The sequence below is a fragment of the Petromyzon marinus genome, chromosome 3, assembly GCF_048934315.1.
Source record: "Petromyzon marinus isolate PM22_M1 ecotype Great Lakes invasive population chromosome 3, UKy_Petmar_22M1.pri1.0, whole genome shotgun sequence".
Lineage (NCBI taxonomy): Eukaryota > Metazoa > Chordata > Hyperoartia > Petromyzontiformes > Petromyzontidae > Petromyzon > Petromyzon marinus.
The window spans coordinates 9666954-9680229 of NC_133669.1; the positions used below are offsets into that span (position 1 = coordinate 9666954).

The 13276-nt window shown below is 46.3% G+C and overlaps 1 protein-coding gene across 2 annotated transcripts in view; it reads left to right on the forward strand.

Annotated features, from left to right (window-relative positions):
- The window catches only part of PARN (poly(A)-specific ribonuclease), a 30272-nt gene that overhangs the window by 13328 nt on the left and 3668 nt on the right, over window positions 1-13276 (forward strand). For both annotated transcript variants that reach the window (XM_032973192.2, XM_032973201.2), the window contains exons 16-23: window positions 354-396; window positions 1415-1490; window positions 3140-3250; window positions 3856-3925; window positions 4552-4607; window positions 5383-5469; window positions 10546-10620; window positions 11742-11922. In XM_032973192.2, coding sequence (XP_032829083.1) covers window positions 354-396; window positions 1415-1490; window positions 3140-3250; window positions 3856-3925; window positions 4552-4607; window positions 5383-5469; window positions 10546-10620; window positions 11742-11922 — 699 coding nt within the window. The remainder of the gene's footprint in view (window positions 1-353; window positions 397-1414; window positions 1491-3139; window positions 3251-3855; window positions 3926-4551; window positions 4608-5382; window positions 5470-10545; window positions 10621-11741; window positions 11923-13276) is intronic.

The following is a 13276-nucleotide window of genomic DNA, read 5'->3' on the forward strand; positions in this document are numbered from 1 at the left end:
ATTTTGAGGAGTACATATTGTGTTTGATTGCATATTATGAACCCTGCAGCCACCAGTGGTAAAAGGAAAATCGATTCCTGAATCTAAATGTGATATATCACCGAATTGCCATGAAGTGTCTGGTTTTTGTATTATGTGCCAGGAACATGGCTCCACGTTTTGTGCCTGTGAAACTTACGTAGACATGCCTTATTCGATGGAGAGTAACATTTTAACATTTTATGAAGTATATGGTTTTTATTTCTTCCCTGCCTGCTCGCCACGATAATTCATTCTTGCACCAAGACAATAACTGGCGCACCTGCAATGGGTTATCGTTGAATGCTTTTTATGCGTTTTTTTATCCTTTACAGGCTATTGGACACAAAGCTCATGAGCAGCACACATCCTTTCAAGGTAATTTATTTGGCTTGCCTACCATCCTGGGGGTGGAGCAGTGATGCAGGGGTTAGCCCACGGCATTGCACTGTAAACCCAACTGACCCGAGTTTGATTCCCGGCCAAAGGTAACATCAGTGACAAGTGATATCTGAACAATCCTGGCAACCCCTTTGCCCCTTCTCTGCTCGTTCGCCAGTCTGATGATGAATGTGATGAAGTATGATTAAACAACCAACATGACCAATACGGTGTGGGGAACCCTTCATCCACCTGCGATTTATCAAAGTCAATTAAGTGTCTCCCCTGCTTGCTCGAGCAACTTGGCAATGTCATCTGCATTGGTATACCCCCTTTTGAGTTGAAGAAAATTTATATTTGGCTCCAGCTGGCACTTATTTTACAGTGTCTGGTAGCCAAGTATATTAAGCCAATGGCATCACGTGTGCAGTTTAGGCAAACCAGAACAGGAAGTGCCTCAGTGCAGCTGCTTCTTTTTTTGGAGCTTCCACACTGATCTCTCAGCGGATGCATTGTTGACCTCCCACAAAGTGACAATCCTGGTATTGCCCTTGGAGACTTGATGGACATATACGTATATATATAATCAGTATATTTCTTTTGGAGGAACCTGATGAGCTATAAAGCTCTTTTTCAAAATGTCACTGAAATAGCTTCAACATGTACCTGCTAAAAAGACAGTATAAGTTATCTGTAGCCCATTAAAAGCTCAAGCTTCTCTGACCTTATTGGCAAATTAGACTTGACCAGTACGTGGGGGGGAGCCAGCCTTGTCCTCGTCACTGATTGGCTGAGCAAATTCCCTTGGCCAAAGACACATGTTTATCATTCTAGATAACCTTTTTAACTTAAGCCGGAACAGGTGGACAATTGAGATATCTACTGCTTGTCTGCTGAAACTCAAAAGCTTAGTTTGACAAAAGCTAACGAAAAGTTACATATACTCAGAAGTTGGGCGGTTTTCACTTGGTGTTAATCAGGCTGGTGGCGTTTGAATTCGTCTGTTAACCGGCAGGAGGTGATACAGTTCACCACGCTGGCTGATCTTCATCGGCGGCTCAGCGAGGCTCCCTTCAAGATGCCGGCAGTCGGTACGTATTTCCCCTCATCCAAGATTCTTTCACGGTTGGCTCGCTAGCCAAATGTGGCCTGTGGAGTCTCTTGGGAGTGGCCAGCCAAGAGATATTCTTCACCGAGACAAGTATGGATTAGTGAGATGAAAGTGATAAACAAGAGAGAGAAGAGAGAGCTGTAGACAATAGATAAATATTAGTGAGATGAACAATATATAGAAATGAAAGACCCAGAGAAAAGGGGTACAGGCAAGCGCTCACAGCTGTATGACATCAAGATGGTATTGACAACATATGTACCCGTGACACTTAACGTTAAGACATCATGTGACATGAAGTCACGTGGCCCTCCAGAACCCACTCGTTTATTATTTGGCTTGTCATAAAATGTTGTTGAAGAATCTTCCCCTCGTCATACATATACCCTGTTCTCCACTGTCTCCATTTCCCGTGCGTCTCTGCCCTCATTCTCTCACTTGATTTCCTTCGTTGCCGAGCTTAAACCTCGTTCACTCTGTCAATTTCACAAATGAGGCAACTTCACAGTCGCAACAAAAAAATCTGAATAATACACATCGGGTGTCTTTGTGAAAGTAATTATCTATTTTTGAAACAAATGGTTTGTGACATGGATACCAGTCTAATGCACTATCACCATCTTGGTGTGAATGAAAAAGGCAATTCATTAGAGTACGTCCGACACCATGGTATTTTACGACAGTTTCTCCATTATGAGACCTCCTTTGCCAGTAACAAGATATAGTAATAGGTTTTACCCTTTTAACTGGCACAAAAACTGACACCTTTATTCAAGGCATCATGTTTGCAATAACCACAACACAACCAGTCAAAATGCAAACAAAAGAGACAACTCTGATAATAATATGCACTTTCCTTGAAATTGATTGGTCTACACCCGAGACGGCTTGAATAAACGTGTCAGTTTTTGTGCCAGTTAAAAGGGTAAAACCTATTACTATATCTTGTTACTGGCAAAGGAGGTCTCATAATGTAAATGCTCACCCCGAGCCCTCAATACTCTGATAGTGCGCTGTTTTTGAGTTGTACGCCTTTTGGCGTCTTCTGGTCCAACACCAGTGACGACTAGGCTCTAAGAAAAGCCGTCTCGGGTGTGGACCAATCAATTTCAAAGACAGTGCATATTATTATCAGAGTTGTCTCTTTTGTTTGCATTTTGACTGCTTGTGTTGTGGTTATTGCAAACATGATGCCTTGAATAAAAGTGTCAGTTTTTGTGCCAGTTAAAAGGGTAAAACCTATTACTAGTTTCTCCATTATTGAGAAAGGTTTGACAACTTATTTCTCTCCGAATTTACGTTCGTGACTGGTTATCATACGTACTAAATCCAAGTTAAAAGCCGCTTTGATTACACTAAATGATTACCCGCATCTCTTAAATTGTCCGAAAGGTGCGTTTGAGGTCACCCCCCCCCCCCCCACCATGCGTTTCTCTATGCTTCTCTCTCCTGTCCCATGTGTACCGACTCTCACCACCCCTTTTCTAATATCGTTTTCCACTTTTGTAAAGTGTCTTGAGGTTCAGTTGTATTAATACGCCGTTTAATTTAAAATTGTGGTTGTGGGTCTCCATGTTTCACTGGACGTTCCTGTTCCCCACTGCCCCTCCCCCCCCCATGTGTGTCCAGCGAGTGCAGAGGGATTCCCTGCGTACAGCACGGCCGTGGAGCAGTTGCACGAGGCTGGGTACGACGCCTACATCACGGGGCTCTGCTTTGCTTCCATGGCCAACTACCTGGGTATTTCCACATACACGCACACGCATTTACACACAGTGTCACATGCGCACACAAGCGTACATGGGGGTCACATACATATATACAGGGTACACATATTTACAGGGTACACACACGCACAAACGGTCTACTCACACATGCAAACAGCTGCCATTTTTACCGCTGACTTGAACGAACATTCCAGATATGCTAAGCCTGTGGTAGCGTAGATGCACTTTAACGTTATGTACAGTGATGAAGGTTTATATGTACAAGCGTATACTCACTGTGTTATGAACACACGTGGTCATTTACACAGAACACACAGGCAACTTGTATGCACTTGCAGGGACACTCACACATGCACCAACACCTACGGAGACTTTTTTTTAATAGACTCCCTGTTCCAAATTGTTACTCTAGTTCTAAATAGTTGGCCAACCTCACAGCTTTATTCTATTACCAGTGATCAGATATACGGCGTCATTGCTAGTTACGTCTGTGTAGGGTTAAATAAAAAATTACGAGACTGTGTTTGCAACTATGTTTAGGTGTTTACTCAACGTAGGTTACCCAGACCACTCAAATGCCCACTTGTGTGGTTGTCGTTTGTGTGTCTGTGTGTGCAGGCTCATTCATGGATCCGCCAAAGAGCCACATTCCTGCACGTTCCCATCTCATCGAGCCATTTGTCAACAAGTGAGGGAGACCCCCATCCCCGTGTATGAATGAATGTGCATGTATGATTGTGTTGTTATAATTTGGAGACTTTGTAAGTGTGTAAGGTTGTACTCTACACTTGACGTATGACTGACATGGGGCAGAAATAAGGACAAAGACAAAGAAAATGCAACGCAAGCTGAAAAGTGCATAAAGAGGTGTGGAGAGGTGCATGCTTGGAATTACACCGAGAAACACAGCAACATATTTATTCGAGAATATATGCAATTTGGAGGCATCATATTGACTTAGGAAAATTCGACTTGTGCAGGACATTACACTGGAAGGAATGTCCAGTGGTTGACTGAGGATGGTTTGGCAGCCAGAGGAGGGAATATACCCGAGAGGACATCTCCCGTGGAGTAGGAGCAATGTGCTATAGGGATTGCTCCATCACGTAAGAAGATGAGAGATGGTGACAGCTTGGGCAGGCCTTCATCCAGCAGTTAATTGATCATGGCTGATGATTAAGTTTGTATGTGTCAATGTGCACCAATGACATAGCATTCAACATCCTAAATGATTTGTTGTGTGGAACCGTAATTGGCACTCGCCACTAACGCTGCTCATCTGCTTTAACCTCTCGCGATCGCCGATGGCTGCAGGTTGTTTCTGATGCGCATCATCGACATCCCGTACCTCAACTTGACCGGGCCTGACTGTGAGTTGGCACACCCCAGCCTTGGCCCCCTTTATTCAGACATGTAGATTAGTTGACTCAGTCTGGCTAAATAAAACAGGGTTGGGTCAAATAATTCAAACTTAAAATAATAATTCCTCATTTGTCCAGAAAACCTTTACCTAAATCTCGGTACTCTTTTTATATTGCAGCCTATGACCAGATCAGCTGGAATGTGCCCGATCTCATCATATATTGGAAGATGAGCAGAGTTGAGCCTGGATGGTGATCGTGTGGGCATCCACCTTGCATGACAGGTGTTATAGGCTGCAAGGCTTATGTGGTCAGTAGCGAGGGGCAGTGTGGAAAAATCCCTTGCACCATACTTCTTTGCTGCCCACCTTGACCAACCTTCACTGACAGCCGAGCTGGGGTATGGGCACATAACCCCCACGACCCGCACGGTGTGAGTAGGCCCTCATCTAGCAGTATATTTACAAAAGGCTGTCGATGTCCTGCTAGAAGGAACCAAGGACCTTTGGTATTTGCTACCTGTAATTTTTGTCCAAGATAAAGAAAAACGACTGAATGTTCCCCTTGTCGATATCAGTGAGTGGTGATGTCGCCTGGCAGATGAGGTGTTGCGGTATTGCACTTTATGTAAAAAGTAACCAGATGGTGGGAGGACAAATCCTAAGGGAGACTTGGGGTCACGAATGCTCTGACTTTTTGGAACCCTGTAAAACTACGGGTTGTGTGTAAAATGCAGCGTAACATGAACAACCGATTATGATAAACACTCTTTGACCCCCCACAGTGAAGCCGAACCGGGACCACGTTCTCCACGTCACCTTCCCCAAGGAGTGGAGGACAAGCGACCTCCACCAGCTCTTCAGCGCCTTCGGTAACTCCCGCAGGCCCCTGCCTTCTTGTTGTCCTCACGACCCTAGCCCTGATGACATGTGAACCCTGCCCAGCTGCCTGAACCCCCCTCTCACTTTCCTGAGCCCTATCCTGTCTTCCATAAACTAGAACCCAAGGCAATCTTACTCTGTGTGTGCACATTGACCCCAGCTTTCTGTCAAGATGGACCCCTCCATCTTGAGCTTTTACACTCTTGAAACACGAATGCTGCCCTTTGACTTCTAAACCCTACACCCTGATCGTTTAACGTTGTGCCTTGTACGAAACGCATAGTTTTATTTGACGAATGTGAGAAAGCTTTAATGCCTAAAATATTTTGTCATATTTTATTCATGTACACAGTTTATTTTCAGTGCTGTTGCTACAACTAGTTAAAATGTATATTAGGTAAAGCTTAATTTATATTAATCCAAGTAAGCTTCAATGAATGCATCTATCAATTAAAACCGTCATTACCCTCACAGTACATGCATGGAATTGTGCGTGTTAGAATTCATTATTTGCAACTACAATATATATGCTAATTTTTCATTTTGCCTAATGGAATGTAAAAGAATGTGCAAGCATATTATACCAAAACAATGAGAAACAATACAAACTAGATTATTAAAATGAGACAATTGATTATTCTATCATATCGTGGCCTAAATTTGACAAATAATCTAATTACTGGAGGTTGAATGATTTACATGCCTATTCTTTTAAGGAAATTCGAGTATTCTCATGGATTTGAGCATACTGTGTTAGTGGATTCGTTTGTGTATGGCTTTGGTGTATGGCAAAAACAACCTCCCTCTACCTCCTCGTGGTGCTGGACGGCAACGCTGTGATGGGCGTGCCGTGGGGGAGGGCCAATTTATATTGACCATTCCCCTCATGGCGTTTGTAACCACCACAGCGGCTTAATGGGGACTCTGGATGGGTGCGAGGGGCTGGTAACCCCTCCACCTTCAATTAATTACCATAACCTTCAATTAATTACCATAAAACCACGTTTTAAATATCTAATTAATAAGCTTGTGCCAGAGGCCCCAGAGTGACAGGCGTCTATGGCATCTCCTGGCCAAACCCCATTTGGTGGAGCCAGGAGATTAAATCTTTACCCTCAGGGCTCCTCCAGAAACAACAAAAAACCACTGAGGGGTGGACACGTAGAATGTTCGAACGCTCACTGCGGAGGAGAGGCTGCCACTCCTCTGTCGGGAGCTGGACCGGTACCGCCTGGATCTCTGTTATTCAGGAGGTTTGGTGGACTGGCTCTGGCTCCTACCACCATGAGGGGTGGACAGTCCTCATCTCAGGGCAGGAGACTACCAAACAACAGGGAGTGGCTCTTCTTCTGAACAAAAGAATGAAGGGGGCGTGGGAACGTGGCGGTGAGGTGTGGGAAGCGGTAAGCCCCAGACTATTTTGGGCTCGCCTTCCCATCAACCGGAGGCAAAGAGTGGTGGTCGTGGTTACTTATGCCCCCACCGAAGACGAACATCCGTGGAGGGATGCAGGCAAGGCCGATGAGTCAGATGGCTTCTATGACCTCCTGTCACAGGTGCTAGCTAAAGTGACCCCTCGGGATAGAGTCATCCTGTTGGGTGACTTAAATGCCCGAGTTGGTCATGATGCTGACACCTGGTCTGGAGTGATTAGAAGCCATGGGCCAGATAAGCTCAATAACAATGGAGGAGGCTGCTCGATATTTGTGCAGCCCATGGGCTTGCAATTACCAACACACTGTTCCGGCATCAGAGCATCCACACAACATCATGGATGCATGCCAGGTCCAAGCAAGAACATCTGCTGGAGTATGTAGTGACAGAACAGCGGATGCGGGCCCATGTCCTTGACACCAGGACCTACCGTTGAGCTGATCTGCCAACTGACCATCGACTTGTCATCTGTAAGATGCGCCTGCCATTCTTCCACTCCGGTGGTGGATGTACACCCAGGACCACATTCAAACCCAAGGTGGCCTGGTCTCAGCTAGCTGATGAAAGTTGCAAGCGAGAATTTAATCATCACTTGCTGCTGGGGTTGGCATCGTGGGTGGTGGTCACGGGTTGCTGAGGAGATGGAGTCTGCCTCAATGGCCTGCGATCACAAATCACTATTTAACTCCATCAAAAAGTAACCTGCAGTGCCTCACCTATTATCATTAGGGGAAAAAACGGTGATCCAATCTCCGACCCCCAGTAACAGGTTTGCAGATATGCTGAGCATTTCTGTGAAGTCCTTGGGGAGGGGAAATCTCTCGGCATGGAAAACATCGTGGTACAAAGTGAGTATGACCCTGCTGAGGCTGCGGTGTCTCAAATATTGGAAAAATAAGTCAACCCCTGCAAGTGGCTGGCTGAGGTGCCATCTGTTGAGGAAGTACTAAAGGTGATCCAGAGTCTGAGACCATGGAAGGAACCGGGCAGAGATGATCTCCCAAGCGAAATGCTGAGGGAGGGTGGCGTTTGTGCACAGAGTGCCCTACAAGATATAACAACATTCTGGACCACTGGACGGGTTCCGCAGGATTGGAAGGATGCCCTGATGGTTCCACTCTTTAAGAAGGGGGGACCGCACAGACTATAACAACTACAGGGGCATCTCCTCAGTGTGCTGGGAAAGGTCCTGGCAAGGATTATTCAACGTCGCCTTGCCAGGCACGCTGAGGAGGGGCTTACGGAGCCCCAATGCGGTTTCAGGAAAGAGCGTTCCTGCACAGATGCCATATTTTCTGTTCGTCTGCTACAGCAGAGGTGTAGGGAATTCCAACAAGACCTACATCTCTGCTTTATTGACCTGGTCAAGGCCTATGATACCATCAGTAGGCCTGGGCTCTGGGTTATTCTGCGTGCTTTTGGACTCCCTCACCCTCTGCTCACGATCATTAAGGACCTTCATGATGGTGAGCGGGCCCAGGTAAAACTACATGGCCGGGAGTCGGAGCCATTCCCTGTTCACCTTGGGGTGTTACAGGGATGTCCTCTGGATCCCACATTATTTAACATATTTTTTGGCCACGTAGTTCGTGAAGCCTTTGATGGCTGTACCGGCGGAATTTCCATCTGGTACAGATACAATGGGAGGCTGATCGATGCCCGGGTGCGGTCAAGGGATGGCTCCCTATTGGTCAACCACATGTATGCCGATGATCTGGTAATTGCCGCTCACTCAGTGGAGGAGTTGGAGGCACTGCTGCTGAACCTGAAGGTTGCCACTAAGAGGTGGGGCCTTACCATCAGCCCCACCAAAACTAAGCACCTGCTTGGTTATTTTGTACCATCGGGCACTCCACCCCCACAACTCCCAATTGGTGATGGGGCAGTTATGGAGGGAGTGGAGAGTTTCCCATACCTAGGCAGTGTGCTCATGACCGGCTCCGGTTTGACAGCAGAGGTCTCACTTGAAATCAGTCGAGCGGCATTATCTTTTCATCGGTTGCGTAACGCTGTGTGGAAGCTACCTGGTCTGTCGCTCTGCACGAAGCTTCAGGTCTTCTCGGCCACGGTCATTTCCTCCCTTCTCTACGCTTGTGAAACGTGAGCCCCCCCTAATGGAGCATCTTCGCCGGTTGGAAACATTTAGGCTGGCCTGCCTATGATCCATCCTGGGTTTAACCAGGCTGGATTGTGTGAGGAGCTCACAAATCCTTGAAAGATCTGGACAAAATCCCATCGGTGAGCTCCTCCGGCAGGAAAGGCTGCGTTGGCTGGGTCATGTAGCCCGCATGCCCAGCCACCGCATGCTTAAACAGCTTTTGTTCGGCCGGATAGAGGGGGCTAATTGGGCGCAGCACGGACTAGAGAAGAGATGGAGTGATGTGGTACAAGAGGATGTGGAGCTGAGTGGACTTGCCGATGACTGGTACCAGCGGTATCAAGATCGGCCTCTGTGGAGGAGGCTCATGAAGGACGCTACTGGGCAGTTGGAGGCAGTTGACCTCCAACAACAACGGAGGGTGGAGGAGCGACGCTCAAAACAACGAGCGGAGCGCCGGGTGGCTAAAATACTTCACGTTGCCTCAACGTGCACATAGCCTGGCACAAGCGTCATAGTGACGTCACCGCCACATAGTGACGAATGGCGGTTGTTGTTGTATGGATTTCTATATGAGAGGATAAAGTTACAAACTGACCGCGTAAACTTAATTTATCAATTTTACCAATATTCATGCACGTTAGATATTGTTTTATCGTTGTTACTGCCATTTCCTGGCCAACTCACGGCCAAGCAGATTGATAGTATCGCGGCGTGCTTGTGGTACCTGGTAACCCATGCAAAAGAGACTCAAAGGGTTCTCACTTTCAATTGTACAGCTTCTAAATATGAGCGCATCTCAAAGATTCTACAGGATCAAGCAGTTGGTAATAATAGGCAGAGGTCTTGAACAGGGTCGAGGAGTCTTGCATGAGCCGCTGGGAAGGGACCGGATGTCGACTGTGGTGGCTTCAACAGAAAGCCTCTGTTGCTAAAATGGGGAGAGTGCTCAGGAGGGGAGTTAGAGTTATAGGGCAGAAGGGAGGTCGTTGTTGAGTCCATGGGAAATCTTGAAGACGATGAGTTACATTTTTTAATTAATCTTGGATTGTATTTGGAAATGGTTTAGGGTTTGCAGTCTGGCAATGGCATTTTGAGTCATCTGGAGTTTGGAAGCGAAGGATTTTTGGAGGCCATACAGGAGAGAATTGTCATCGCTGGGTTTCGATGTAATTAAGGCATGGATGAGGTTCTTGACAGCAGCTCAGAAAAATAAATGTAGGATGAGGGAGATGTTGCGCATATGGAGATATGAGGTCCCGCACGGTTGGCATGTGGGAAGTGAACGATAGTTCAGGTTCAATGACAACTCCAGGGTTTACACGTTGATTCCTGTGTGATCCACCAACCCCACTTTAAAGGCACCGAAGTATCATGCGTCATCGTCACGGCTCCTGGCAAATAAATGTTCAGTCGCATCTTCAACCTGATTTGATGATGACGATGAGAGAAGTGACAGTCATAACGGTGCCCCTATTTCCCTCTCTCCCTCTCTCCCTCCACCCTTGTCCTTGCTGACCGTTACCACCTGCAGGTAACATCCAGGTGTCGTGGATCGACGACACGTCCGCATTCGTGGCTCTGAGCAAGACTGAGCAGGTGCAGATCGGTGAGTTCACCTGCCTAGAAACATGCGTGGACTCGCACACCTGCACTTGCGCACGTATACATGTACTTTTACTTTTTTTTAATTTAAAGCTTTCGTGACAGCAGTAATTCATATTCTGGTTCCGTCTGTAAAAGATGTGATTCCGGACATGCAGTACCCTGGTGTCTACAAACTAAGTTGCCTCTGTGGTAGTAGTTACATTGGAGAAACCAAACGCCACGTCTCGGACCGCATTCGTGAACACAAAGCAGACCTTAAACACGGTAGGACCAACACCTCGGCCGTGGCAGATCACTGTTATAATTCGGTAGGCTCACATGACATTGACTTTTCCAAGACAGAGGTTCTTTGTAAGCCATCTGGCTACCATGAGAGATTCGTTCATGAGGCTATCCACATATACAAGCACAGAGACAATTTCAACCGAGAAGATGGATTCTGGCTTAGCAATCATTGGAAAGATTTGATTAACCATTTCAGGTCTTAATTGATTGTTCACGCTTACAGTGGCTTTCAGACAACATACATTAATTTTTCGTCTCCCCCCTCCTCTTTTCAAAACATAGATGGACTAGTCCTTCTAAATAAACTGCCAAATTGCTGCGCGTGGCGCCGACGATTTTAAATAAATAAATGTTCCGTCTCGAAATAAATAAATTAATGCAGACCGACGCACCTGATGACGACCGTTTGTGTTATGGTCGAAACGTCGTGAGACTTTTTTATTGTTTTATATATATTTTATTATTTTATTGTTTCCCTTCAACGTGACTTTACCGAAAGAGCTAAGAATATGTACTTTTACGTTTCCAGTGTGATGCTGTCATGTGAGGTGTGCAGTGTGATGTGTAGTGTGTGCTGTCTGCTGACGTGTTCTGTGATGTGTACTAAATTTATATTTGTCTATATGTATGTTTGTCTTGAATAGTGTATATTTGTCATGTTGTGTTGTTTGTGCTGTCGTGTTCTCAATGTGTTGTCATTCCCGTACTGCTGTTGTCGTTCATATTGCTGTGTACCATTTCGTGTTGTCTACTGGGCCGTGTTGCGCACTGTCTGCCACTGTGTGCGCCGTCGGCTATAATGCACATGCTGCCTATCTACTGCGTGCTTTGCCCCAGCCAAGAACACGAGCAGTGAGGCCGAGTCGTACCGCATCCAGACGTACTCCGAATACCTGCAGCAGGGCCAGGACGGCCTCTTGAAGTCGGCGGGAGGCTTTGGGCCCCACACGCCTAAGCGGAGGATGGGGTTGTGTGGTACCAGCGAAGGGGAGGCAGTTTGCAAGCGAGCCAAGCCCACGTGAGTCTCCGCAATCGCCCGTGTAGTGCAGGCTGCCCGGCACAGTACTCTGTCATTTTATTTGCACGAGTTGCAGGTGGAAGGGATTTTACCAAGGCATGTCGGCAACCAAGGTGGCGAAGTCTTGAAAGCAAGATGGTGGGATAATTTAAGGGTGGACCTTGAAAGATGCATCAACTGGGTAGAAAGATCTACGGCGAAGGTCACTGACCTTTTTCTTTGGCGAAGGCCGAAATAGGACTTTCAAATATTTTTGACGGGGAACCACGCATTGACACAGACGCAACTAAGTCACTTTTGTCACTGCAAAAAGTCCTTCGCAGTGATAGAAGTGACTGAGTGTGCTATAATTAGAAACAGTGTTGACATAGATATTTCCCTCTTACACTGGGTAAGTGCAGCTATTAGCCTTGCAGTGAGATAATTTGCCGGCCGTTTCAATGTGGCCACGGGTCATATAAAATGAAGTACGTAGCCTGATAAAGGGACACTGTAAGTGTGGACCTTTGAAAGACAGAGGCTTTCTCGCAATTTTGGGAAACTAAGAGCAGATCTTAAAGGTCTATTGTTGATAGTTCCAATACTAGATTGATCTTTGGGAAGGCAGGAAGCAGTGGCGACGGAACAATGGCATTGCACTCTCTGTTAGTACTGAATCACGCACAAGCATGTGTTGGTACAAGTCAACATAAACTTGGCCCTGCCTTGAGGAACGTGAAATTTCCCCCGCTTCGTCATGACCTAGCGGCCACATAGACCTGCATCCTGTGACGTTTGTTATGGACGCTGCCCATCTATTAAATTACCGCATGTCATGTACTGCGTGGTAGGCACCATGGGGTAGTGCTGAAAAATCCATTATTGTGTTGTACATAAATGCTCCCACTTCTATATGCCCCATGTTGTTTGTATGTATGTTGAACTTCTTTAGCACCATACATAGCCAGCCGTGCATGATCAGTATGGTGAAGCTCGAATTACCCACATATCCAGGAATGGATTGACAAAGGGTTGTACATTTACACGATTTCATGTTCAACTACTTAAACCTGTTTATTTTACCAGGTAAGGCCCACTGAGCTATACAGCTCTTTTTCAGAAGTGAACTGCCTACAAATAATAGCTCAGAAAAGTGGCTTATCACGTGGAAATGCATAGCAGCTAAATACTCTAAATGTCGAGGAGAAAAAACGGAGGACCCGGAGAGAAATCCACACGACCACGGGAAAAATATGCAAACTCTAAAAATACAGGCGTCAGGGTCTGAATCGAACCCACAACCTCCTCCATACCAAGCGAGGCATTAACATCTTGACACCATAGCGCCCTGAACTATGAAGTTAATAGTGATGAG